Source organism: Chinchilla lanigera, unplaced genomic scaffold (genome assembly GCF_000276665.1).
Source record: "Chinchilla lanigera isolate Chin_1 unplaced genomic scaffold, ChiLan1.0 scaffold00166, whole genome shotgun sequence".
NCBI classification, from domain to species: Eukaryota; Metazoa; Chordata; class Mammalia; order Rodentia; family Chinchillidae; genus Chinchilla; species Chinchilla lanigera.
In genome coordinates, this window is record NW_004955567.1 from 462,512 (window position 1) to 486,758 (window position 24,247).

A 24,247-nucleotide genomic window follows, 5' to 3' on the forward strand; every position below is an offset into this window, starting at 1 on the left:
AACGGCTCGTGGGCCCCGGGCCGGCGCTCTGGGCATCACCCATGGGCAGCTCACATCCCGGCCCTTATCTGAGGGAGAGGACCAGAAAACGATCGCCTGTCCACGGCAGCGCCCAGCCAGGAGGCGGGCTGTCCCCGTCCAGGGTGTGCGTGGCAACGTGGGGACACGTAGGCTCAAACACCACGAAGCCAGCAGTGCCAGCTCTGGCCGCGTGTTCCAACGGCTCCCTCCGGCCCAGTGCGGAAGCACATGCCCGCGGCCCCAGCACTCTAGGAGGCTGAAGCAGGACAGCAAGTTGGAGCTCATCCTGGGCAACTTATACCGTCTCAAAACACAAGTAGGCCGGGGATGAAGCTCCGCGGGGAGGCCCCGGGCTCACGCCCTAGCACCGCCCCTGCTCAGAACCCCCAAATGGCCTTCCCCGTTGCATCCCCTGCAAGTTTAACTACTCCAGTTTGTATTTTAGCCCTGAATAGTTCACAGCATAAATTAGTTCTGATGTGTATATTCTGGGCAAATGTTCTGCCGCACTGTCACACTCCACGACGGCCTCTGCCGCAGGAAGAAAATCCCCAAGGTCCAAGCTGTAATGTGGGTCGGGTTTCACCGGCAGGTCAGGAAACCACCGAGAGCCAGAAACGGCCTGGACCGAAAGGAGCAGCGAACATCAGAAACTGCCCCCAGTTTTGTCGTTTTTTTGTTGTGTTTTTTTTTTTTTTTTTTGAGAGAGAGTCTCGCTATGCAGTTCAGGCTGGCCTTGAGCTCACTTTGTAGCCCAGGCTGGTCTCGAACCTGCAACAATCCTCCTGCCTCAGCCTCCCGCGTGCTGGGATGACAGGCGTGTGCCACCACGCCTGGCTTGTCTTCATTGTGAAACACATATGGTCTGCTCTTGGAAGGGTGCCAACAACTTTATTTAACATATGATACACACATGTGAATGTCCAACATGAATGGCCACGTACAATAGGAAAAACAGCAAATCCTTTCATGGAAAACACTAACAGCTAACAGCGTTTGATGTCTCAACCCGTGGACAATAAACTTCAAATACCCTGCTGAGCTGCACCTTCGGACATACAATTCCTCAACACACGGATCATCTGAACAAGAGTGTCCTGCTGTTAAATCCATGGCCACGACTTTAAATGGATTTAAATTCTTTTCCTTTTCCCTTTTTGTTTCTTTGAGACAGGGTCTCACTGTGTAGCCCAGGCCGGCCTCAAACGCGCAACGATCCTCCTGCCTCAGCCTCCTGAGTGCTGGGATTGCAGGTGTGCGCCACCCCGCCCGGCACACTCTTTTCCGTTCCTTTTGTCCTATTTTCCTACACAATTATGTAATCCAGACCATTTCTCCCATTTCTCGTTTGCATCACTGCCCCATTTTCTCTGAGCCTTAAATTCTCCCGATACCTGAGAGGTGGTAAAATGGCTTTAGCAGTTTACCCTAAGTTTGTTAAAAATATGTAAAATGAGAACAGTCTCCCAATACTGCATAATAAAATAAGCTATCACATGATCGCCAGAGCATCACAGAACAGTCACGGTTTATCTCCAGGGAACCCGTCAGCATCGACGATAGTAAAATCAGAGAGACTGAACTGGAGCCCGGGCACGCAGTTAAGAGCAGCCCTGGTGGCCCCAGCGGTCAAGGCCGGTTCAGGCCGCTCCAAGAGGGCGACCGTACGCTGAGGCTCCAAAGATCAGCCTCTGCCACCCCCTGCTGGGCACCTGTGGCAGTAACTGCGGAACTGGGAACCAACAGCGGCCCTTGACAGGAGGATTCTCAGAATGAGAGCTGTGTGAGGCGGCACCTGCCTTGACAAAGCCACGCTGCCAGGCCACAGCGGACCCGGCGAGCACCCTGAACCCCGCTGCTGCCACCACGGCCCGCCCAGGGCACGCGGCCTCCTTCAGCGGGCCTCACAATGGGAAACAAAAAGGGAAAAGGAAAAGAATTTAAATCCATTTAAAGTCGTGGCCATGGATTTAACAGCGGGAGTCATTGCGAAATCCTTCTTCCTCATCTGCTTACTGAGCAGGCAACCCCACTATAAAGTGGGAAAAGGCAGAACGGCGGTGAGCGGCGCCCCCAAGTGGTAGCACGACTTGTTGATCATCCTGGCACGCTGGGAGGCTGAGGCAGGAGGATTTCAAGTTTGAGCCCAGCCCGGGCAACTGGGTGACTCAGTGAGGTCCTATCTCAATAAAGGGGAATGAGGATGTAGCTCAGTGGGAAAGTCCTAGGCTCAATCCCCCAAAACAAAATTCAAAGAATGAGCCACAGGCCCCAAGACCAGGGTCCCCCCCACCCCCCGCACCCGGCAGGACCCTTCTAAGTGCTGTTGCGGGCGCCGCGTCTACGCCGTGTCCTGCGGCTCTGCGCGGGGCCCCGCAGGCACGTCCGGCGGCCCCGTCCTCATGTGGGTCTTGCAGTGCCGCCTCATGGTGCCCAGCTGGCGGAAGGTGTGGCCGCACACGGGGCAGGGGTAGGGCTTGGCCTGCGTGTGGATGCGCGTGTGCACGTTGAGGTTGCCCCGGTGGCTGAAGCCCTTGCCGCAGTGCTCGCACACGTAGGGCTGCTCGCGGGTGTGCGTGCGCAGGTGGCCCAGCAGCGTGGACTCGTGGGTGAAGGCCTTGGGGCAGAGGCGGCAGCGGAAGGGCCGCTCGCCCGTGTGGATGCGCTGGTGCACGCGCAGGTCGGACAGCTGCATGAAGCCCTTGTCACACTCGTCGCAGCGGAAGGGCCGCTCGCCCGTGTGCGACCTCGAGTGGATGACGAGCTGCGACGGGTACTGGAAGGTCTTGCTGCACACGCCGCACCTGTGCGGGGCCGAGGGGGTGGCCTGGCCAGGACCAGGGAGAGCGGGCGTGGGGCTGCCCGGCGTCGCCTCTGTGTGCAATCCGCCTCGCTCCTCGGGACACCCCGGGCCTCCCTGGGGGCCTCCCGGGGACAGCGCCCGGCCCGCGCTCCTCCTCGGGGGGCTTCTCGTGCCTGGGGGGTCTCCTTCGGGCGCACGCTCAGCGCAGCCTCCTGTCTCCGGAGCGCAGGTGGCCGCGGGGCCGGCAGCCCCGTTCGCAGTGGCGGTGTCTCCATCCTGGGGCTCCTGGTCGTCCTGTGTCCATGCAGGACCTGCTGGGAAGAGACAGATCCCACAGGCAGCGTTTAACAGGGGCGTCTGCAGGGTGCTGCCAGGCCGCGGGACCTCCGGACGCTGTGCAACCCTGCAGGGACTGCAGGGGACGCTCTGGAGGGCAGCGGTGCGGGCAGGTGACTGGCGGGGGGCTGGCCGAGGGGCGCTGCGCCCGCGGTCTCTCACTTACCTGGGGCCGGTGGGAGCACAGGCTCCGGGGACTGCTGCGCGGACATCTCCTGGGGCGGCCCCTGCTCCCCTTCCTCAGGCGTGGTCTCCGGCGGGACGGCCTCGCACTGCGGGAGAGACGAGCAGAATCACACCAGGCCCCAGTCGGGGGCACGGATCGCCCTGGCTGGAGCTGCTCACCACCCTCAGCTTCCTGGGGATGCCCAGAAGTTCACCAGCTGAGAAGCTCCCGGCCTGGCGCCAGGTCTGCGTTAACCTGTAACTTCTACCACCACCCCCCCGAGTCACCCCCGCGCCCCCCGTCTCCCCGCTTCTCCCTGCGGACTCCGCAAGCCGGACGCCCGCTGAGGCTCCTCTGCCCCGGGGAGTCTGCAGCCACCAGGAACGGCCCACCAAAGCCACCTCCAGACAGATCCTTGGGTTCCTTGGAGGTTCAGCCCCCTACCCAGGCCTTCAATTAAGGTGAGAAAATCACCAGTGTGGCCAGCTACGTCACGGGACCGTCTTGGAGGAAGCTGGCTGCAGGACATGGAGTGTGTCACCCGTGGCTGCCGACCGGCCCCACGGTGGCGATGCCTCTCCAAGCCCTCGGCGCCAGCGGGCCAGGCCCCCAGCTCCTCCCGCTCCTCCCAGGGACAGTGGCCACACACTCACCTGGGCCCCCGACGGCTCCTCCGTCCCCGCCAGGTCCGGCGGCTGCGGGCTGACCAGGCTCCCGTGGGGCAGGGCCGAGCCCTCCACGCTCCGGCACCTGGGGGACAAGTCGACCACGGTGCCCGGCTCGCTGGCCTCTGCGTCCGCCATCTCGACGTCCGCGTCCCGCATGAGGAATTTCTGTCCTTCATAGACGACGATGGACTGGGGAAGCAGACAGGAGCCACGGTCAGAACCCGCGGCCCGGGCCCAGCGCTGGGGAAGGGGCCTGCTGCTCCCACCCTCCTCCCGGGGCCCTGGAACTGGGGGGGCACAGCTCAGCCCAGCCCAGAAGGGGGAAAAGCAGACATTTCTGCTGAATACAACCCGTGTGCCCGGGGCCCCTCCCCGGCCCGGGCCTTGGGGGCTCACGTGGGCACATGGGGATCCCCACTCCGTCCTCCTGGCTGGCCCTCTGCCCACCAGCCATCGCTCGCCCCAGTCCCTGATGCTGGCCCCCCACCTCACGTGAGTCAGTCTCAGCCCCAGCGTTTCAGACCTGATGCCCTCTTTGGTGGGGTCCTGGGCCCTAAGGATGCTGGACAGCTGTCCCTGGTCCTGCCCGTTAGCATCCTGCCCCGCAGTGTAAGGTGTCCCCAGGCTGGCACGGACCAACTCCGGGCGAGCCTGCCCTGCCAGCACTGCTTTAGATCAAGGTCAGGCCCTCACTCCTCTATTTCTCTTTACGGATTAAAAATAAAAGGCCAGGCGAGGTGGCGCACGCCTGTAATCCCAGCACTTGGGAGGCTGAGGCAGAAGGATTGACCTGAGCTCAAGAGCACCCTGGGCTACACAGTTTAAGACCCTGTCTCAAGAAATGAAAACAAAAATGAATACATAGAATACATAAATTAGGGGTTGGAGGACTTGGCTCTGTGGTACAGCTCTCCCCTCGCATGCACAAGGCCCTGGGTTCGATCCCCAGGACCACTAAATAAATAAATGAAAGTTGGTCTGAGTCTGCAGAGACCAAGTGGCCATCTCTGACCACCACACGCTCCACCTCGGCCCGGCCGTGGGTCCGGCCGCCGGATAAGCTGTCTCCTGTCTGACAGCACCAGGCGGCCCCAGAGGTCACCTGAACCCGCCCGTGCGCTCTGGCTTTAACAAGAGGGCCCAGTAAAAACCCGACCCTCGCTAAGCAACACCCACGAGACATGGCACTGCGGCCGCGCTCCCCCGGCCCTAGGCCTCGAGTCCCCGGCTCCAGGCGCTGGGTCTGCACCGCGCCCCCGTCCCCTCCCAGGGCCGCCCCCGGGGTACTGAGCTGAACACCCTGGAGCTGCTGTTTTACAGCTGCCCGGAGCCCACCCTGGCTCTGGATCCGGGCGCGTAACCAGCTGCAGGTGGAAAAGGCCTGAAAAGTTCCCTGACACCACACAGCGTCCGCAGGCCGGGGCGGGGAGCGCGTGAGTCTACGCACGCTGCACCCTGTGGGGGCTCCGGCCGACGCCCTGCCTCGTCTGTCCACTAGCAGGTCCCTGTCACGGATGGCCCTGTCTGTGCCGCCCCGCCCCACCTCCTTGGCCACTGCACCCACAGGGTGCAAAGCGCCCCCACCGAGGTCCGCCTGACCCAGGGCTTCTGCCAGCAGCACATGGCGACGTGGGATTCACTGTGGGTCGTCACAGCCGCGGGGGAGCCGGGGACCCGGCCCGCTGGCCGCAAAGGGTGGCACCTCCGGAGCCTCCTGGGTCCGCTGTGACTCACCCTGAGCTCACACGGCTTGCAGCCTGTCTGCCTGCTGCCAACCAGTGGCCGCTAAGTGTGGACCCCCGGGGTGACAAGAAAGCTGTCGCTTGGGCCTAGGTCCCTGACAAGACAAGCTGCCAGTTCCTGGATGCCAGGGGACACTTGTCACACACCCTGGCCTCCTCCCGCATCTCCAAACACGAGGTGACGGGCGCGGTGGTGCACACTCATGATCCCAGTACTCTGGGAGGCTGAGGCAGGAAGCTCACAAGTTTGAGCTCAGCCTGGAAACTTAGCAACTTGGGGAGACCCTGTCTCAAAATTTAAAATTTAAGCCTGTAATCCCAGCACTTGGGAGGCTGCGGCAGGAGGATCGCTGCAAGTTGGAGGCCAGACTGGACTAAAAGGTGAATTTAAAACCAGAGTGAACTGCACAGTCAAAGCCTGTCCTAAAAAGACAAAATAAACAAACAAAACTTTAAAAGAGGACTGAGAACTGGGAGCAGCCGGGCGTGGTGGCGGCACACCTGTAATCCCAGCACTCAGGAGGCTGAGGCAGGAGGACTGTTGCAAGTTCGAGACCAGCCTGGGCTACAAAGTGAGCTCAAGACCAGCCTGAACTGCATAGTGAGACCCTGCCTCAAAAAGACAAAATAAATAAATAAAAATAAAAAGAGGACTGGGGAGGCAGCTCAATGCAAAAGCCCTGGAATCCATCCCCTGTACCACAAGAAAAAAAACTTCAAGAAATACCCCTGCTGCACCCTTAAAAACCTGCATGAGGCACTGCCGACGCAGGGACCCCTCCTGCGCACTGCCGGGCATGGGGCAGCACCTCTGGTCTCCACCCACCAGAGGCGGGGGCGCCCTCCCAGTGAGCCCTGAGACCCCCAAGTGCCCCGGCCCTCAGTCCCCGTTCCCGGCCGCCCCACGCCCTGCTTACCGACTGCACGGGCCTCCCGTGGCCCCGCAGCAGCTCCTCCAGGTCCCTGCAGCTCCGCACGCCGCTCTCCCGGATCTGGACCTGCAGGTCCTCGGGTGCCGAGATCACCAGCTGCTCCAGCACCAGCTGGTCCAGGATCTGCTCCTTGGAGTGCAGGTCGGGCCGCAGCCAGCGGTGGCACAGCTCCGACAGCTGCTGCAGCTCTCCCACGGGGTCGGAGCCCTCCCAGGAGAAGGCCCTGAAGCGCAAGTGCCACTTTTCGGGGTCCCCCTCCGGCTTCCCTTGATTCCAGGGGCCCGCGCCGTGCTCGGCCGTCAGGAGAGGGTCCTCCTCCCCAGGCGACATCTGCCAGAAGGGACTCTCTCTGCTGTCGGGGAGGCTGCGGTGAAGGAGGAGCCAGGTCAGTGTCCAGGTCTCGCTCCACCCTCCTGCCCGCCGAATCCCGCCCCCCAGTCCGGATCCCATCCTCCCGTGCCCGGCGGGAAGCCAGTGCCTCCTGCTCCGGTGACACCCAGGCCGCCACCTCCCCTGCAGGCCCCGGATGGGCTTGGGCCCGCAGAGGAGCCCTCAGGTTCCCAGCAGAAAACCCGGGGACAGCTCTTGCCTACGGACTAAAGGGCTCCTGGAGTCCAGCGCCACGAAAGCGTCTGAGAGTTTTCTTCTCCATGGTACCGGGCTCGAACCCCGAGCCTTCACCCTGAGCGGCACCTTAGCCCTTTATTGTTTATTTTGAGAAAAGTCACTAAAGTGCCCAGGACGCGCTCAGACTTAGCCTCCTCCTGCCTCAGCCTCCCACAGTGCTGGGGTCGCAGCAAAGCCGAAGAACACTGAGCACCTTAATTCAGGTTGCCGTGCGCATTTCCTGCGCCCGAGAACATTGAAGCGCTCCAGGGACGGCAGCGCGATGGATCGCTGCAAGTCTGAGGCCGGCCTGGGCTACGCAGCGCGACTCTCAAAAAACAAAAAGGGCACAAAGGCAAATCCCACAGAAGATTTTGTCACTGCAGTCACATTAAAACGCACTAAACGTAAAGTTCACCACCGTATCCTCTTAAATTCTGCACACTGTGGGCATGGAGAACACCGTGAGCCAGATGTGACCGGCATGCCTGTAGTCCAGGCAGTCTGGGAGGCAGAGGCAGGAGGATCCCACATTCAAGCCCCGTCTATGGACAGGGAGAAGGGTTAACGGAGGAGGGGAGTGCGAATAAATATAACTGAAATAGACCTCGTACAGGTACAGACTCCCTGTGACGAACGTGAACACTCCGTGATGGCCCGGCCGGACCCCCACGGCCGCATGCGTGCACACAAACGTCAGAGGTGCTGAGCCTGGAAACCCCGCTCTAAACTCTAACGCGGTGTGGAAGGACCTGAGCTCCAAGGCACCGCAAGAGTCCACACCCCAAGCTCACCTGTCCGCGGCCTCCCCACCCGCTAGCGGACCCGGCTGGAAGCTCATCGTGTCCTCAGCTCACACTGAGCAGAGCGGACCAGACACCGCTATTTATAGGGCGCCGACCCGCCCTGTGCCCGGGCCGCCCAGGGATTGGTTCTCGCCCTAGTACCCGCCCTAGTTCCTGCACCAATGAAACGCCGGCCGCGAGAAGCCCCGCCCAGAGGATGATTGGACACGCCCTCTGTAGAGTCAGTTCCGGTCTGGTCCATGTGCCTCGGGCGGGAGGCGACGTCTAGGCTCCACTCTGCACCCCGGCCGGGGCGACCCTGGTGTACAGCTGAGTTGAGCTTTGTTGTTTTGTTCACCATAGATATAAGATATCTAGCAGTGCTCATGTCAAAGAAACGGAGAGTCACACACCAGTAATCCCAGCACGGGGAGGCTGAGGCAGGAGGGACGCACATTTGAGCTCAGTATGGCCAATTTAGGGACCCCTAAATCCCTAAATCCCTCAACAAAATAAATGAACCGGGCGTGGTGACACATGCCTGTAATCCCAGCAATCGGGAGGCTGAGGCAGGAGTGTCGCCTTGACTTCAAGGCCGGCCTGGGCTACATAGCAAGTTCAAGGCTAGGCTGAACCGCGTAGTGAGACCTTGTCTCAAAAAGACCAAAAAAAAAAAAAAAAAAAAAAAGGAAATAAATAAATGAAATAAAATAAGGCCTGTAAATGCAGCACCGAGGTAGAGGTGCCCCTAGATTCGATCCCCAGTACCCACAAAAAATACAGAAATGAACAAAAAAAGTTTTAAACGGAACAGCGAAGGTGAAGGAGGGCACTTAGAGAACTCAGGGTCAGGGTCCTCCCCTGTCCCGCAGCCTGGAGCCGCCGAGTGGGCGGGAGTCACCGGCCTAGGCCCCGCCCAAGGGGGCTGCAGCTCCCTGGCACCCTCTCCCTCCACCCGCGCCTGGGCGCCCTCCGCAGTGATCCACGACCGGCGTCCTGGGACCCTGACTCACAGAGACCCGCCGGTCTAGCGACTGCCCGTTACCCCAGGACCTCAGCTCCATGAGGCTGCACACCGGCTTAATGCTCTGAACAAGGCCTCGCCAGCGAGTCAGCAGGGAGAATGAAACTGACCAATTACAAACTTTTTCTTAACAGTGATTATTTTCCCTATCCTTCAATACCAAGTCCGTGGTTTGTAAACTTCAGAAGGGCGAATTTTATGGTCTGTTCCCTTTGTCAATAAACCTGTCATTTAAAAAGAAAACACTGCCAGGAGTGGTGGTGCATGCCTGAAATCCCAGTACCCAGGAAGCTGAAGCAGGAGGATCTCCACAAGTGCAAGGCCAGTTTGGGCTACATAGTGCACTCGAGGCCAGCTGAGCTAACAGTGAGACCCTGTCCCAAAAAGCAACAACAGCAACAAGAAGAACAGAAAAGAAAAAAGACAACATACGAGAAAGGGAACAAACACACCCATTCCACACACAGGAGTGAGGGTTGTGCTAGTAAGGGTTACTTGCATCAGTTTAGCAATCAAGCCGGCATTTTCCAAAGTGTCAAAGGTCTTAACAGGCAGAAAGAGCACACTGACTGGCCGGCTGATGCCCACGGCGGGCCAGCGGTGGACTGCATGCTCACGGGACCACGGCTGAACGATGCCTACGGGCTGGAGTTGATGGGATTCCGGCTTTGGACTCTCAGGGTACCAATCGTGTGATATAAAGTGCATTTAAATGTAATCTTCACACATCTGTTTTATTCAGACTTTCTTTGGTTTTTTTGTTTTTTGTTTTTGTTTTTGTTTTTTATTCAGACTTTCTTATTAAAATTTAATGTAAGCCAGTCATGGAGACACACGCCTATAATCCCAGCATTCGAGAGGCTGAGGCGGGAAGATCACTTCGAGTCTGAGGTCAGCCTGGGCTACATAAGAAGACCCTGTCTCAAAAAATAAAATTTTAAAAAATTTGATGTAGACCTGGGTGTGGTGGCACATGCCTGTAATCCCAGCACTTGGCAGGCTGAGTCAGGAAGATCATAGCGAGTTTGAGGCCAGCCTGGGCTACAAGGCCAGCCTGAACTGCATAGTGAGACCCTGTCTCAAAAAAGACAAAAACAAAACAAAACAAAAAAAATTTAGTATAAATTAGAAGGATGTAGGTTTTAGGCTGATTCTGGTTTTGGTTTTGGTTTTGTTTTTCTGCCTTTTTGAGACAGGGTCTCACTATGTAGTTCAGCCTGGCCTTGAATTCACTTTGTAGCCCAGGCTGGTCTTAACCTTGCAAGATCCTCCTGCCTCAGCCTCCGGAGTGCTGGGATTGCAGGCCTGTACCACCACGCTTGGCTGGTTGATTGTGGTTTAAATCCATAGGATAAAAATTTTTTCTCTGTAGTGGGATGCAATCCTACTGAGCCAGCCTGGCCTCAAGCCTTTAGTGATCCTCCTGCCTCAGCCTCCTGAGTGCTGGGATTATAGATGTGCACTGCCACACCCAGTTCAATTTTCTTTTGAGACAGAGTCTTGCTAATTTACCCAGACTGGGCTCAAATTTATACTCTGCTTGCCTCAGCACCCTGAGTGTTGGGATTATAAGCATACATCACCTCGCCCGGCTAAAATCGCCAGGGACTCCTAATCCTGTGGATTTTCAGCTGCTGTCAGCAGAATCCTGGAACCACCACCTCCTCAGGGTTAAGCAAGGCTGTAGCAGTGTTGTGCAGGACAAGGTCACATTGTCAAAAGCCGGTGATGAGCTAGGTGCAGGGGTGCAGGACGCAGCTTAAGAGGCAGAGCGGAAGGCTGAGATCTGAGCCCGTTCTGGGCCACACAGAGAGCTTGGTCACCAGCAGAGGCCCAGAAAGCGCCAGCCACCCACACGCCAGCCTCCTGCTCAGACCTGGCGCCTCCGTTCCTCGTCCCACCCAGAAAAATGCTTTCCTGGAAACCTCTGATACCATCTGTTTGTGTTCTACCTTTGTTGGCATCTAATTGACAAAAGTCATATTTATTAATGGTGTCAAATTTGATTCTTAAAATTAATTCTTTTTTTTTTTTGTTTTTTTTGAGCCAGGGTCTCACTATATAATGTAGGCTGACCTTGAACTCATTATGCAGCCCAGGCTGACCTCGAACTCATGGCGATCCTTCTGCCTCAGCCTCCAAGTGCAGGGATTACAGGCGTGTGCCACCATGCTAAAAGTACATTTTAAATGTCATTCCCACACAGACATTATAAGCCAGAGGGGCAATGAAGTCGTTATCAGTCTGCTTTAATCATTTTGTGATGGTGCATCCTGTATTATGTGCAATTACTATTTGCCCATTTATTTAATTTTATTTTATTTTTGTCTTTTTGAGACAGGCGCTGGCTGTTCGGTTCAGGCTGACCTTGAGCTCCCTTTGTAGCCCAGGCTGGCCTCAAACTCGCAATGATCCTCCTGCCTCAGCCTCCCGAGTGCTGGGATTACAGGCGTGCACCACTACGCAGAGCTCGCCCATTTATTTTCAGCATTATTAACATTTGGATCATGTACAGTGGGATAATTACCATAACCAAGCCAATTCGCACCTAGCGCCTAGCAGGGTTTCCCTTTTCTCTCTTGTTCTCCGTCTGCGCCTGTCCAGCAGGAACCCTTAGCTTCTGAGCTCTTAGCAGATCAGAGTTGGGGCTGGGGTTGGGGTTGGGGTAGGATTGGGGTGCATGTGCAGTGGGGCCATTTGCTCTCGGAGATGGGTGTGGGGACCCCAGTGGGACCCTGGACTGCACCCAGCCCTACACCCCCAGCATGGGCAGCATGATGTCACTTGGCCAGCCCTGGAGTGCCGGGGCCATGGAGGGCAACTGTGTCACGGATGCGTGTGGTGACTTCCCTGTGCCGGGGCCGGTCGTGGGGAGCCCCGTGGCATCGTGGACCCACTCAGTGTCCCACGGCAAATCCGAATGAAGCCCTCATGGCTCGGGGTTGGAGGCAAATCAAAGCTCCACAGGCCGGGTGCTGACCCAGGCCTGGTGATGCAGCCTTGTAATTCCAGCTACTCCGGCGGCTGAGGCAGGAGGATCACTGTGAGTTTGAGGCCAGCCCAGGTGACATTGTGATTTGTGAGGCCCTGTCTCAAAAATGAAATTTTAAAAGTTGGGCGTGTGTAGCTTAGCGTACAGCACTTACCCGGTGTGTAGGGGACTGAGTTCAATCCCAAGTACTGGAGAGATAGGGGTGGAGGGAGAGAGAGTGACAGAGGGAATTGAAGCCGTGAAACCGTCAAGGGATTTTAGTCCATAGGTGTCCCATGCACTGTCTGGCACCCAGATCCAGCGAGGCCGGCTGGAGGGAGCTCCCCCGCCAAGCGCGCCCGGCCTGCAGCGCCGGCTCGGCAGGAGCACCTGCGCCTGCAGCGGGGCCGCCTCTCCTCTCCCCACGGCCCCCGCACTGTGCTCCCTGGGCCGGGCTGGGGCTCCCAGGCCCGCCTCCCTCCGCTTCACCCCACGGGGCTGCTCCCGGGGCTGCCGCTTGCAGCGGGGGGCTGACGTGACCCGGCCCAGCCATGGCTCCCCGGAGCCTGAGCGTCCTCCGACGCTAGAGAGCTGTGTGCGTGCGTGCGTGCGCACGTGTGTGTGCATCGTGGACGTGCGTGCACACAGGTGGGCATATTGTGTGTGTGTGTGCATGTGTGTGTGTGTGTGCGCGCGGTGCATGGCAGCCGGGCTCCCTGTGCTCTCCCCCTCAGCGCCCTCGGTGGGCCTGGTGGGGCGGGGATCCCTTGGTGCTGCCTGCCCGCCCGCAGGAGACGGCCCCCCCCACCTTCTTCTCTCCAGACTCCCGCTGCCGCTGTGTCCGAAGGACCCTGGGCCCCATGACCCTGGTCTCAGCTCGGTCAGGGCGTCCTTCTCTCCCTCCTTCTCTCCCTTTCTGTTCTGCCTTCTGTTTGCTTTCGTCTACCTCATAGCTTCCATTTCTACTCCCATTGTGAAATGGTACGGCCGGGCGTGGTGGTGCGCACCTGTGATCCCAGCACTCGGGAGGCTGAGGCAGGAGGATCAGTGCAAGTTTGAGGCCAGCCTGGGCTACATAGTGAAGGCCTGTCTCAAAAAGACAAGAAAAAAAAAATCAAAAAAGACAAGAAATAATGGTCAAGAGAAGCCGAAGAGCAGGAGGGGCGCTAAGCGGGCTTCTTTCTCCTTCCCTTTTCTTTCTTCTTCTCCTTTCATTGCGGCCAGCACTGAGCTCCGTCTGCAGCCCTTTTTATTGGGAGACAAGGTCTTGCTAAGATGCTAAGTTGCCCAGCTTTCGATCCTCCTGCCTCAGCCTCCCAGAGCCCTGGGATCACAGGCGTGCGGCTCCACTGGTTTCTGAACGAGATGAGGAGTCAGCAGCCTGGACACTGGGGGGAGGCCATTCGGGTTGGGAGAAGAGCTGGGCTGTGGGGAGACCTTGGGGCTGGGCCTGGGGTGCAGGGCGGCAGGGGAGGCAGAGGCGGGAGGGTGTGGCGCTGGGTGTGTGGTGACCCCAGCCGTCCTGGCCCTGCAGCTCAGCCACCACCGCTCCTCCGTCTCTCTCCTGCACACTCCCTCTTCCTGCCAAGCTCCGTTTGGCCGAGGTTCCCCCCGCTGCTCCTCCTGGGGGCCGCAGGGAGGGAAAGGGGAGCCTAGCGGGGGAAAGATTCTGGGTCCATGGCCTGGACACCCGGGCAGCGCCGCTGTCTCCACGGGCCCCACACGCCTGCCCGGCTCGGACGCGCTCGCGGGGAGGCAGAGAGACCTGTCCCGGGCTCCTCCTACACCTGCTCCCCGGGCGGGCCGCAAGCCTGTGCCCTTGGCCGGCACCGCTGGTGATGGCGCAGGGCCTGGCGAGACCCACGAGGAACCGGGCCCTGGAAAGGTGGCTCTGAAAGGTCTCCAGAGCCCCTCAGACCGTTCCCAGCCTGCCCGACAGGAGGGACAACGCCAACCGTGACGGGGGGGGGGGGGGGGACTCATGTTCCTGCCGTGGGCCAGATGCTGTCCCTGGCTCAGACACGGCTGTCACCCACGCCATTCACGCGTGGTGAAGCTGAAGCTGGCGGAAGGACGTGGGCGGACTGAGTAGAGGTGCGGGCGCCAGGCCACCTCCACGGCCCGAGGAGCAAGGTGCCGTCCCGGCTGGGAAGGGCACAGGGACCTGCTGTCTACGGGCGGCCAGCGTCAGCAAGGAGAGACGAGCGAGCTCCGGAGATCCGCTGGGGACACGGGGCTTGCAGGAGGTGGGAGCAAAAGCCACAGGGACAGGACAGGCGTGGTGGCGCACGCCTGTGATCCCAGCACGCGGGAGGCTGAGGCAGGAGGATCGTTCCCAGCACGCGGGCGGCTGAGGCAGGAGGATCATTGCGAGTTCAAGACCAGCCTGGGCTACAAAGTGAGCTCAAGGCCAGCCTGAACTGCATAGCGAGACCCTGTCTCAAAAACACACACACATGAAAAAAAGCCACAGGGACTTGAACTTTCAAACATTCATTACAGACATGAGGGAGGGGGCTTCTGCAGCTGCTCCAGGAAGCGACAAGAGCAGCGGATGAGTGTGCCAGGGGGAAGAGGGAGACTCTGAGGGGCAGGTACGGCAACGCGCCTCTCGCTCACTGTGACACTTCTTCAAACTTAAACACCTACTCTACTTTCCAGTCATAACGCACATGCTGAGACGAGGGATCCCAGGGCAAGGGTTTTACCCAAAACCAGAAGAAAGCATCCGACATGCAGAGAGAACACAGAAGTCTCCAGAGGGTGAGGGGTGTCAGTGCCCTGGCTGTGGTGCGGATGTCACGGTGAATTCCCAGGCCCCCCTCGAGAGCTGCGTGTTCAACGAACGAAAGATTTTTTTTTTTTTTTTGTCTTTTTTGAAACAGGGTCTCGCTCTGCAGTTCAGGCTGGCCTTGAGCTCCCTTTGTAGCCCAAGTTGGCCTCGAACTTTCAACAATCCTCCTGCCTCAGCCTCCCGAGTGCTGGGATTACAGGCATGCGCCACCACACCAGGCTTCAAACAAAAGATTTCTGCACATCAAGTAGACCTCAGGAAACCTGAAAGAACACACCACACCCTCAGGGGTTGTCCGTTACAACACTCCTGGGGTGAGCTCGAACCCCCATACCACATTACCCGGCTGGGGCCCAGCTGCCGGAGTTCTCTGAGAGCTCCAGCGGCCATGTTTGTCGTGGGCTGAGCACACAGCAGGCGCTGGTCTAGGCATGGCCACACAATCTGTGGGCCAAGGGCAAGATAAACTCGAGGGGCCTTGGTTCAAAATGATTCCAGACGTCGGCCCCAGAGCCTAGAGCTGAGCGGGGTTCTGGTGACCCGCACCGTCTGCCCAGCGCCCCGGCCCCCTCCGAGCTGCACCCCACTCCACTTTTAGCAGATCTCCCTCGAGCTCAGCCTGTCCCCCACACAGCCGGGATTGGGGTGCGCCCTGAGGCCCCTCTGGATCAAGCCAGAAGGATCTGCCATCCCCCCCGAGTCGGACATCACCTGCAGGCCAGGGCCAAGGCCGGAGATTCCGCCAGGGCCAGCAGGATGGCCATGTGGGGGGCAGCTGGACCTGGGGGGGCATCCTGGGGCTGGGGGCGCCTGGCCACAGGCACAGTGCCACCACGCCACCCTGACACCGCGGGCACTGGCCGTGCCGGTCCCTGCCTCGCACACAGGCACACCTGCTTTAGACGCATCACGGGAACCCAAAACCAGGTCCGAGGGTTTTATTTCTGGGGTTTAAAGGATCCTGGCCTGGCAACGTACTCCAGGACCAGGGCAAGCTGGCTGAGGGGTGCTGAGTGCAGGAAGGGCCGTCTCTGCGTCTCCGTGGGGGCAGGGGCGTTGCCAGGACCCGGGGATCGGACGCCACGGGCGCTCAAGTGGCTGCTGTCAGCAGGCGCGGAGCCCCCTGGACCCACGCACTGCGACCCCCTCAGGTCACGCCGGAGGCTGGGCCCACAGCTGCTGCAAGGCGCAGTCGGAAACAGCAGCAAGCGGCCAACCTGGGGCCTGCAGAGCCTGCTCTCCAGCACTTGGCTCTGCAGATGGGGCGCTGGGGGGACGGGGCAGGAGACCCGTGAGAGGAGCGAGGAGCAGGGAGGGGCTGGGCGGGGGGGGGCGGGCAGCTGGGGCGGAGAGGGTTCCGGGCTCTGCGGCTCGGCGGGCAGCCCCAAGCTGCAGCGCCCTGCAGACTAGAGGAGCGGGCGGAAGTGCTAAGGGGCGGTGAGGCGCCCGGGTCTGACCCCGCCGGGCCTCCCGCCACCCAAAGTGAGGGCAGCCCGGCAACAGACCGCGGGCGGCGAGCCTGTCCAGGCCCCTTTGGGTCCCCACAGCACCCCACGACCTGCAGGCTGTCTCATCTCTCTCTAGCTGGCTGCTCGCCCACCGGGTCTCAAAACCCCGGGGCCGTTCCGACCCTGAGACACACGGCCGCAGCTGCACGTCTGGAGCGTGCGTGGGACGTTCTCGCAAACACACCCAGAGGGACGGAGCGGCCGAGCTCCCCGTCACCCCCGCAGCGCTGTGGACGGGGCCCTGCGCTCCTGAGACCCTGCGTGGCACTGTCGGCACTGTGGCTCCGCCCGAGCCCCGCGCCAGGCTCCGGTCCTGGTCCCCGGCTTGGCTGCCGTCCCCAGCGGCCAGAGACAGCGGCAAGGCCGGGCGGGCAGGAGTGGGCAGCGCGGCCGCTGGGCGTGGGCTTCGCCGTGGGGCTCGCGCCTTTGCTCCCTGGGGCCGGGGCAGCAGCAGGTCCAGGACCGTCTGAGGCCCCTGAACATCACATCGCCGTGGGTCCCCGGACACCCTGAAAATCTCGTGAATCTCCAGCGGGGCGCCGTGGGCCTGGTGGGTTTAGGCGAAGTCCAGACCTCGGCCCCTGCGGTGGTCCCGCCATGGCCCGGCCCAGTCTGCCCCTCCCGTGACCGGCTCTCCAGACTCCACGCCCTGGCAGGCGCGCTGCGGGCCCTGCGCCCAGCCCTCCCACCGGGCCCCCGCCTCCTCTGTGCCACGAGAGCCCTGCTGCAGCTCGGGCCGGCTCCTGTCCTGCACGGCACGGCATCCCCGTGGGCCCCCCGCCCCCTGGGCCCTTCTGCCCGCCTGGGCTCCCCTCGTCCCGGGGCGGAGTGAGGCACCTGGGCTGGCTCTAGAGCCCGAAGCCCCCTGTGGGACCCACGGTGGAGGGGGAGGCTGGGGTCTGAGCCTCCCCTCCCTCGCTCGCTGTCCTCCCTCCTCCCCACCTTCCTTTTATCAAAACACGGTCGTGGTGCTGGGAAGGAAGCCAGGGCCTTCACACCGAGCTGCATCCCCGGCCCTTTTTCTTCATTTTGAAATGGGGTCTTGCTATGTCACTAAGTTGCCCATGTTGGGCTCAAACTTGGGATCCCCCTGCCTCAGCCTCCCAGAGCACTGGACTCATAGGCCTGCACCACCACACCCAGCACTTCTTTCCTTCAGTGTGGGCGCACTGGGTCCCTGCCTGTGCCAGGTTCCCAGAGGCCCTGCACACGGGCCACGCCTAGAGCTGCGAGTCCTGCCACAGCAGCCTGGGGACGTTCCCGTGGTCACAGGACAGCTGTGCGGAGAGTCCCACGCGGCCCTGCTCCCCAGCGCTGGGGTCTGACCTGGCCGCCGCCACTCCGTGTCCTGGCCTGTGGCTGTGTGAATGTCACCACGCCCCCTATGTGTGCCACGAGCTGCTGATATGGGCGGGCTCTGGTGCCACCGTCAGAGTAACGGAGCCAGCGCCACGCATGCCACGTCCCAGGCACAGGCCCTGTCCTCTCTCCCCCACTCACCACCCAGACGGCGTCAGAGCAAACTCGGCCGCCGGCCCTGCAGGCGCGCGTCCCCACCCTCCCTGTCCTGCTCGCTGTCCGTCTGTGTGACACCGTGCGGCCGGCCCACGGGGAGGAGTCAGGTAGGTGGTGGAGGTAAAGGCGGCTCCAGCTCACCTGGCTCAGAGGCTGTGGCCGCGGCCTTGGTCTCTAGACATCACCTCTGGGAAGTCGCTGCTGGTGCCTTGTGACTGACCTCCTGGGAGGCAGCCCTTGGCGCCAATGTGAAATGTGTGTGCTTCCTCACCCCCAGCACCCCACCACCCCCATACTGGGGACCGAAGCCAGGGCTGTTGCTGAGCTCCAGTTCCAGCCCTGTTTATTTTTTACCTTGAGACAGACTCTCGCTAAATTGCCCAGACTGGATTTGAACTTGGAACCCTCCTGCCTCAGCCTCCCAGAGAGCTGGATCCTGGCCTGCAGTCCCACGCCGCTGGGTCCTGCTCTTCTGTAGCTTCTGCTTCCCTCCCTTCTCTGGGCTTCTCTCCACACCCACAGCCAGGGCTGTCGTGCGCCCGGTCACCGTGAGGGGGCGCGCGGGAACTGCCTGCCATGACCTGCATCCCTTCTCTGTCGCTTCTGGGTTTCATTGAACTGTTATTTGGGGCTGGGAAGTTTGGCCCTGGTTCTTGGTCCTAGGAACCCTGGACTGTACCGTCAGTGCGGTGTCCAGGTCACAGCGGGGCTGGGGATGAGACAGGCATCAGCGGGGTCCCCACCGCGCCCAGCCAGGTCTCACCACAGCTGCACACTCTGTGGGGTGCACTGGAGCTCAGAGGCTGAGGCAGGAAGATCTCGGCTTCGAGCCCAGCATGGGGAATTTAGACACTCACTGAGACTGTCTCAATATAAAATAGAAAAAGGCCGGGCGTGGTGGCGCACGCCTGTCACCCCAGCACTCAGGAGGCTGAGGCGGGAGATCACTGTGAGTTTGAGGCCAGCCTGAACTACAGCAAGGCTCTGTGTCAAATAAATAAAACACAAAACAAAAAGCCTAAAAAGGTCCTGAGACGTCACTCAGTGTGAAGGCCCGGGGTTTGAGCCCCAGTACTGGAAAAAAAAACAGTCAATCCTCCAGCTTCAACCTGCGCTGGGGGACGAATCCGCCTCTGTGGCCCTGCTTGTCCCCGACCCTCCCGGTCTCCCCCGGGCTGCAGAGCCGCCCCAGCCTTAGCCCCACTGCTCGGGGCCCTGGTGGCCTCGGCTGGCCCGAGGGGCGTGTCCTGTGTCTTTTCCCCGTGCCTTTGGGGCTCGGGGTGCACAGCGCCTGTGGCGTCTGCTTCGGCTGCCCTGGGGGGACATGGCCAGGGCACAGGAGGGCAGGAGCCACCCAGCCCGGACAGCGCAGGGGACAGCGAGGCGCGCGGGGCGCTGGCCCTGTGCTTCTCGGTCCATGCCTGGAAGAGAACTGGGGACTTCGCCTGTGCCCAGCCAGGGACACCGGGCAGTGCGGGCGGGCCTGCGGGCGTGCTGAGACGGCACGGGCGGCCCCTGCAATGAAGCATGGCCCTGGCGCAGGCGGATGCCGGCACCGACAGGCGCCGCGTGGAAGGGTGTTCGAGGTTGCCCTGGGAGACAGGACGGCTGAAAGCTGCCCGGCTAAACCCTGGTACAGGACCTCCGCCATGCCTGCCTCGTAGAGCTCTGTGAAAACTGAATGAGTCAGCACACTTGATACCTAGCACCTAGGGAGTACCGAGACACAGGAGACCCGGCCAGGGGCTGCACAGTTAGTCAGTGTGGACGGACCGGGGAGGGAGGAGTGGACAAGACAGAGGGGCGCCAAGGGCTAGCAAGAGCATTTCCATCCAGGGCCGGCACGCGTCCCGGGGGCTTTGTTGTTTTGTTACCACAGCGGCGGCTGTGGTCTCCCTGTGCAGTCCGGGCTGGTTTCCAGCTCACATCCTCCTGCCTCAGCCTCTTGAGCGCCAGGACTGCAGCGTGCAACACCACTCCTCACGGCTGGGGCGGTGGGGTAAGCGTCACAGTGCCTCGTGGCTCTTGGAGAACAGAGGTGCGGGCTGGACCAGGCCCCCCTGCACTCCCTGCGTGAGCCGGTCCGCAGCTGGGCTGGTCGGTGACGGTCACAGTTGTGGGGCAGGGGTGAGCGGCGGTGTCTTCACCTTCAAAGGGGGACACTGCGCTAGAAAATAAAACAGCGCCGAAGACGTCGGCCGCCTCCGGGCCTGGGAACCGGAAGGAACACGGAACGGTGCGGTCCACACTCACTGCGACCATCTCATTAGCATTTCTTCCTGCCTTCGCCTTTTCTGAAGGCGAGGAACAGTAGTCTGTAGGGTGTACAGGCGGTCCCGACGCACGCTCAGGCCCGGGACACCCGTCCTCCCGCGCACACTGAGCTCACCTCTGCTGCTCTCCGGGCCGGAGCTGCGCGTCAGCCTGCACCAGCAGCCCCAGCCGCCCCGCCTCCGTCTCCCGGGACCCCGCCCCATCTGGTCACCGTTCGACAGGGCAGCGGCTCTGCCCTGGGCTGCAGCCCACTCACTCTCCGCCTGCATGCGGCTCCCGGCCCAGCCTGGGACGAGGCGCTCGCAGGCCCCACCGCACCTTCCTCCACGCTCACTGGAAGGGGCGCGTCCGGCCCGCGCGGCTCCATGTGGGTCTTTGAGGAACCTAACGCTGTTCTCCGTAAGGACTGTAGTAATTTACATTAATTCCCACTAGCAGGACCTAGAGCTCATTTTTCTCCACCTCTCTGTAAGCTTTTTAAAACATAGCCACCCTAACGGGGTCAAATGGTGTCTCGCTGCAGTTGCTTTTGAGACAGGGTCTCACTGTGCAGCCCAGGCTGGCCGAAAACCTCCTGCCTCAGCCTCTGGAGTGCTGGGGTGCAGGTGTGCGCCCACGCCTGGCTCTGTGTTTTGTTCTCCACACAGGCGAGCGCTGCAGCGGGGAGCTCACCCAGCCCTCTCTGCCGCGACGCCTGCGCTTCCCCGTGAGGGCAGGTCCTGCGGGAGGGGGAGGGGGCAGGGCACAGGACAGACAGAAGTCACTCTCACGCAGTCCCGGGACAGATGCCGCGCTGCTGGGCCCGCAGCAGGGTGCTGAGGATGGAGGGCTGGTCTCCAGATACTCTAGCAGGGGACCCTGCCCCCGCGAGGGGCTGTTGATATCCAGGCCACGCTGCTCGGCCGCTGTCCTCGCCCCCTCGCTGGGAAGTGGGGAGGGTGGGGCCTGCTGTGACTCGGGGGGCAGAGGGGCCGCAGGGAGGCAGCGGTACCCCGGGGTGAAAGCTGACCTCCGGGGGGGCACGCAGGGTGGGAGCGGACACTGCAGCTGCGGGAACCGACTGCCAGGTTCCCGGCAGGACCTGTGGGCAACCCCTGGCCTGGGGGGCGGGACACAGGTAGGCGTCCAGGCCCAACCTGCGAAGCACCTGTGGGTTTTCTGGTCTGTGGAGCTGGCAACGTAGGTCCGCAGCCGTGGCCCAGCGGCAGTGCGGCCTGAGTTGCAGGAGGCGCCGTGCTCGGCGGTGGGCCGGGAGCTGCTGTCCTGTTTCTGCCTATTTCTCTCCGCAGATGCAGATGTCTGGATTCATCATCCTCTCCACTCCCTGCTGTTATTGACTGGTCAACAGCACTCCTTTTAAAAAGTTTGTTATTCCAAGCCAGGCATGGTGTCATCCCAGCACTCTGCAGGCTGAGGCAGGAGGTTTGCCATGAGTTTGAGGCCAGCCTGGGCCACGTAGTGAGCTCAGGACCGCCCTAACTACACAGAAAGACCCTGTCTCTAAATAAATAAATAAATACATAAAAAAATAAATATTCCATCTGGGCTTCCTGGCACAGTACGAGCCCAGCACTCCGGGAGGCTGAGGCAGGAGGACTGCAAATTTGAGTTCAGCCTGGGCAACTTATTAGACCCTGTCTCAAAATCAGTAACAATAAAGGTCTGGAGACATCCCTCAGTGTGAAGGCCCTGGGCCGATCTCCAGCACCACAAGTAAATCACTTTCCCGCCAACGCCACCGGTGCCCATCCCCCCCCACCCCGCAGCAGTTCCTAATGGACCCCACAGGCACTCTTGACTTTCACTACTTCTCAGTCCCCTTGTCATTCGCGGCTGGGCTGGCACCACTCCCTGCACCTCAGAGGCCTCGCTTCACGGAGCACATGCAGGCTCCTGGCGCCAACCTGCGGTCGGGCTCAGTGGGGCTGTAACAGCCTGGCTCTGGGCTTTTTAACTCCCATGCAAAGAGCTCACAAGGGTCTCGGCTGCTTCCCCCGCACCAGCAGGAAGAAAGCCGAGGGGGGCTTTGAAGAGCAGCAGGGGCCCCAGGCTGTGAGCACCAGGCCTAGGGCACAGGCACGGAGCGCCGGCATGTGTGCACCTACCAGACCTTGCACCGTCCCACCCGCACACAAGCTTGGGAGCAGAAAATCACACAGTCTCCAAACGGGTTGGTTTCATCTCCAGGGCCCTCAACCAGGACTGTTTTTCAACCTTTTTTTTTTTTTGTCTTTTTGAGACAGGGTCTCACTGTGCAGTTCAGGCTGGCCTTGAGCTCACTTTGTAGCCCAGGCTGGTCTCCAACTCGAAACGATCCTCCTGCCTCAGCCTCCCAAGTGCTGGGATTACAGGCGTGCACCACCATGTCCGGCCAGGACTGTTTTTTAAAGCTCCCTGGCGTGACGTCACAAGGTCGCACTGATAGGGCAAGAGAGGCTCCATTTTGTTTTTAACCCCACAGCAAGAGAAGTCACTTAACGTTCACTTAAGCTGGAGGGGACCCCAGCCGCCTTGGTCAGCGCTCTTAGCCCACTCAGAGCAGTCATGAAAGGGAGTGGAACCGATGGGACAGACTGGGAAGTGAGCTAAAAGCTGAACTGCGATGGCCGTGTGGGATTCGGCGTCCGACCTGCTGGGAGAAGTGAACTTGGTGATAACTGTGACACTCTTCCGAGACCCCCACACATGAGGTAATGGCTACTATGGAAAAGTAAAATGTACCTAAACCGAGGGCGAGCCCCGGAGTGGCGCGGACACCTCTGGCTCCTGGCCGGAAACGTCCCTCAGCCGGCTCAGAGCTCCGTGTTGCGCTTTCCAGCTCTCCTGTGAGCGCGTTCAGGATGCGCTTGCTCGCTGTGTCAGCACAACTGACCCGACCTGCTCCCCAGCGCCGGAATTCGGCCTAGCGACGTGCGCCCCGGGCAGTGGGCGTTCCTGTTGCTGCAGCCCCTGCCCCAAGCAGCACCTGCCGGTCTTCGGACCTGGGCCAGGGCCCAGCTGGCCGGGTTGGGGCTGGGCTCAGGGCCCACGAGAGTCATGGGGCCAGGCTGGGCTGCGCCATCCCACTGCAGAGCACCCACCTCTCCCAGCTGTGTCCTTTCCGGCTTTCTAGCACCTTCCTGTTGGGGGACCCACACCCCATACCCTGCTGTCAGAGGACAGCCTGGCCCACCCGCCAGCGCGGGACCCACACCGCCCTGGCACCTGTGCCTGGGGACAGCCTCGCACCACCCTCTGGCAGGTGGGACACAGCTGGTGCTCCAGTAGCTGCACTCCTCAGGTGGGGCGTCGGCCACACACAGCCTCTGAGCCCAAGGCGCTGAAGCCCAGCACCCGGCAGAGCCCAGGAGGGCGTCAGCCTCGGCCACCCCCGCGACCGCAGGCCGAGCGCTCGGTGTCCTCGTGTGAGCAGCACAGCGGCAGAGCTCCCTGACTCCCAGGGCCCCTGAACTTGTAAAGATAAACGAACCCCTCCCTAGGTGTCTGCGACCCCCTGCACGTTCTCCTCCCCCACAGAAGGTCCCGCCTAAGAGGCGGGGCGCTGAGGCCCCCAGGCTGCTCCCCGCTGCGCCGCGGGACTCGGGGAGCCGGGACTGCGGGGAGCAGCGCCCCACCCGCCCCAGGCGCTGTGCTGAGCCAGGACAGCGCCCCTCTGGGCCCGGCCGACGCCCACCTGAGCCAAGCCCTGAGGTTCGCTCTTGGGAAGTGGCCGCCCAGGGTTGGGACAGCGACACCGAAGGTCCCCAGCGAAGATGACCATAGCCAGGGCGGCGGGGCCCTTGCAGCCACGCACTTCTGGGTGCTGAAACGGCTGGGGCCAACAGCCAGGGACGAGGAAGCCCAGGTCCCTCCCCGCGGGCCGGGCAGGTAGGTCCGAGGCGCCCGAGGCAAGGAGAGCGCCGGACGGGCGGGCACACTGCGCAGCGACTTTATTCCTGGGTGCCAGCGAGCGGCATCCGGCCAGTGTCTGTCCATGGCGCCCTCTGCGTCCCTTGGCCGGCCGCCCCCTTTGTCCTGGGGCGGGATCCACAGCCCCGGCAGGCGCCCCTCCCCTAGGCCGGCGTGAGGGGCCGGGGACAGGGCGCGGGCCGTTACCCGAGCG

The 24,247-nt window shown here is 61.2% G+C and overlaps 1 protein-coding gene across 1 annotated transcript; it reads right to left on the minus strand.

Annotated features, from left to right (window-relative positions):
- Nucleotides 1-1,246: 1,246 nt before the first annotated feature.
- Zscan5b (zinc finger and SCAN domain containing 5B) lies at nt 1,247-6,999 on the minus strand. The gene is made up of 4 exons (XM_005413298.2): nt 6,654-6,999; nt 3,980-4,183; nt 3,327-3,432; nt 1,247-3,135 (listed from the first exon to the last, which is right to left on the minus strand). Exons 1-4 carry the CDS (start codon nt 6,996-6,998, stop codon nt 2,363-2,365), a joined length of 1,428 nt encoding a protein of 475 aa, XP_005413355.2. The 5' UTR covers nt 6,999; the 3' UTR covers nt 1,247-2,362.
- Between the last annotated feature and the right edge of the window lie 17,248 nt (nt 7,000-24,247).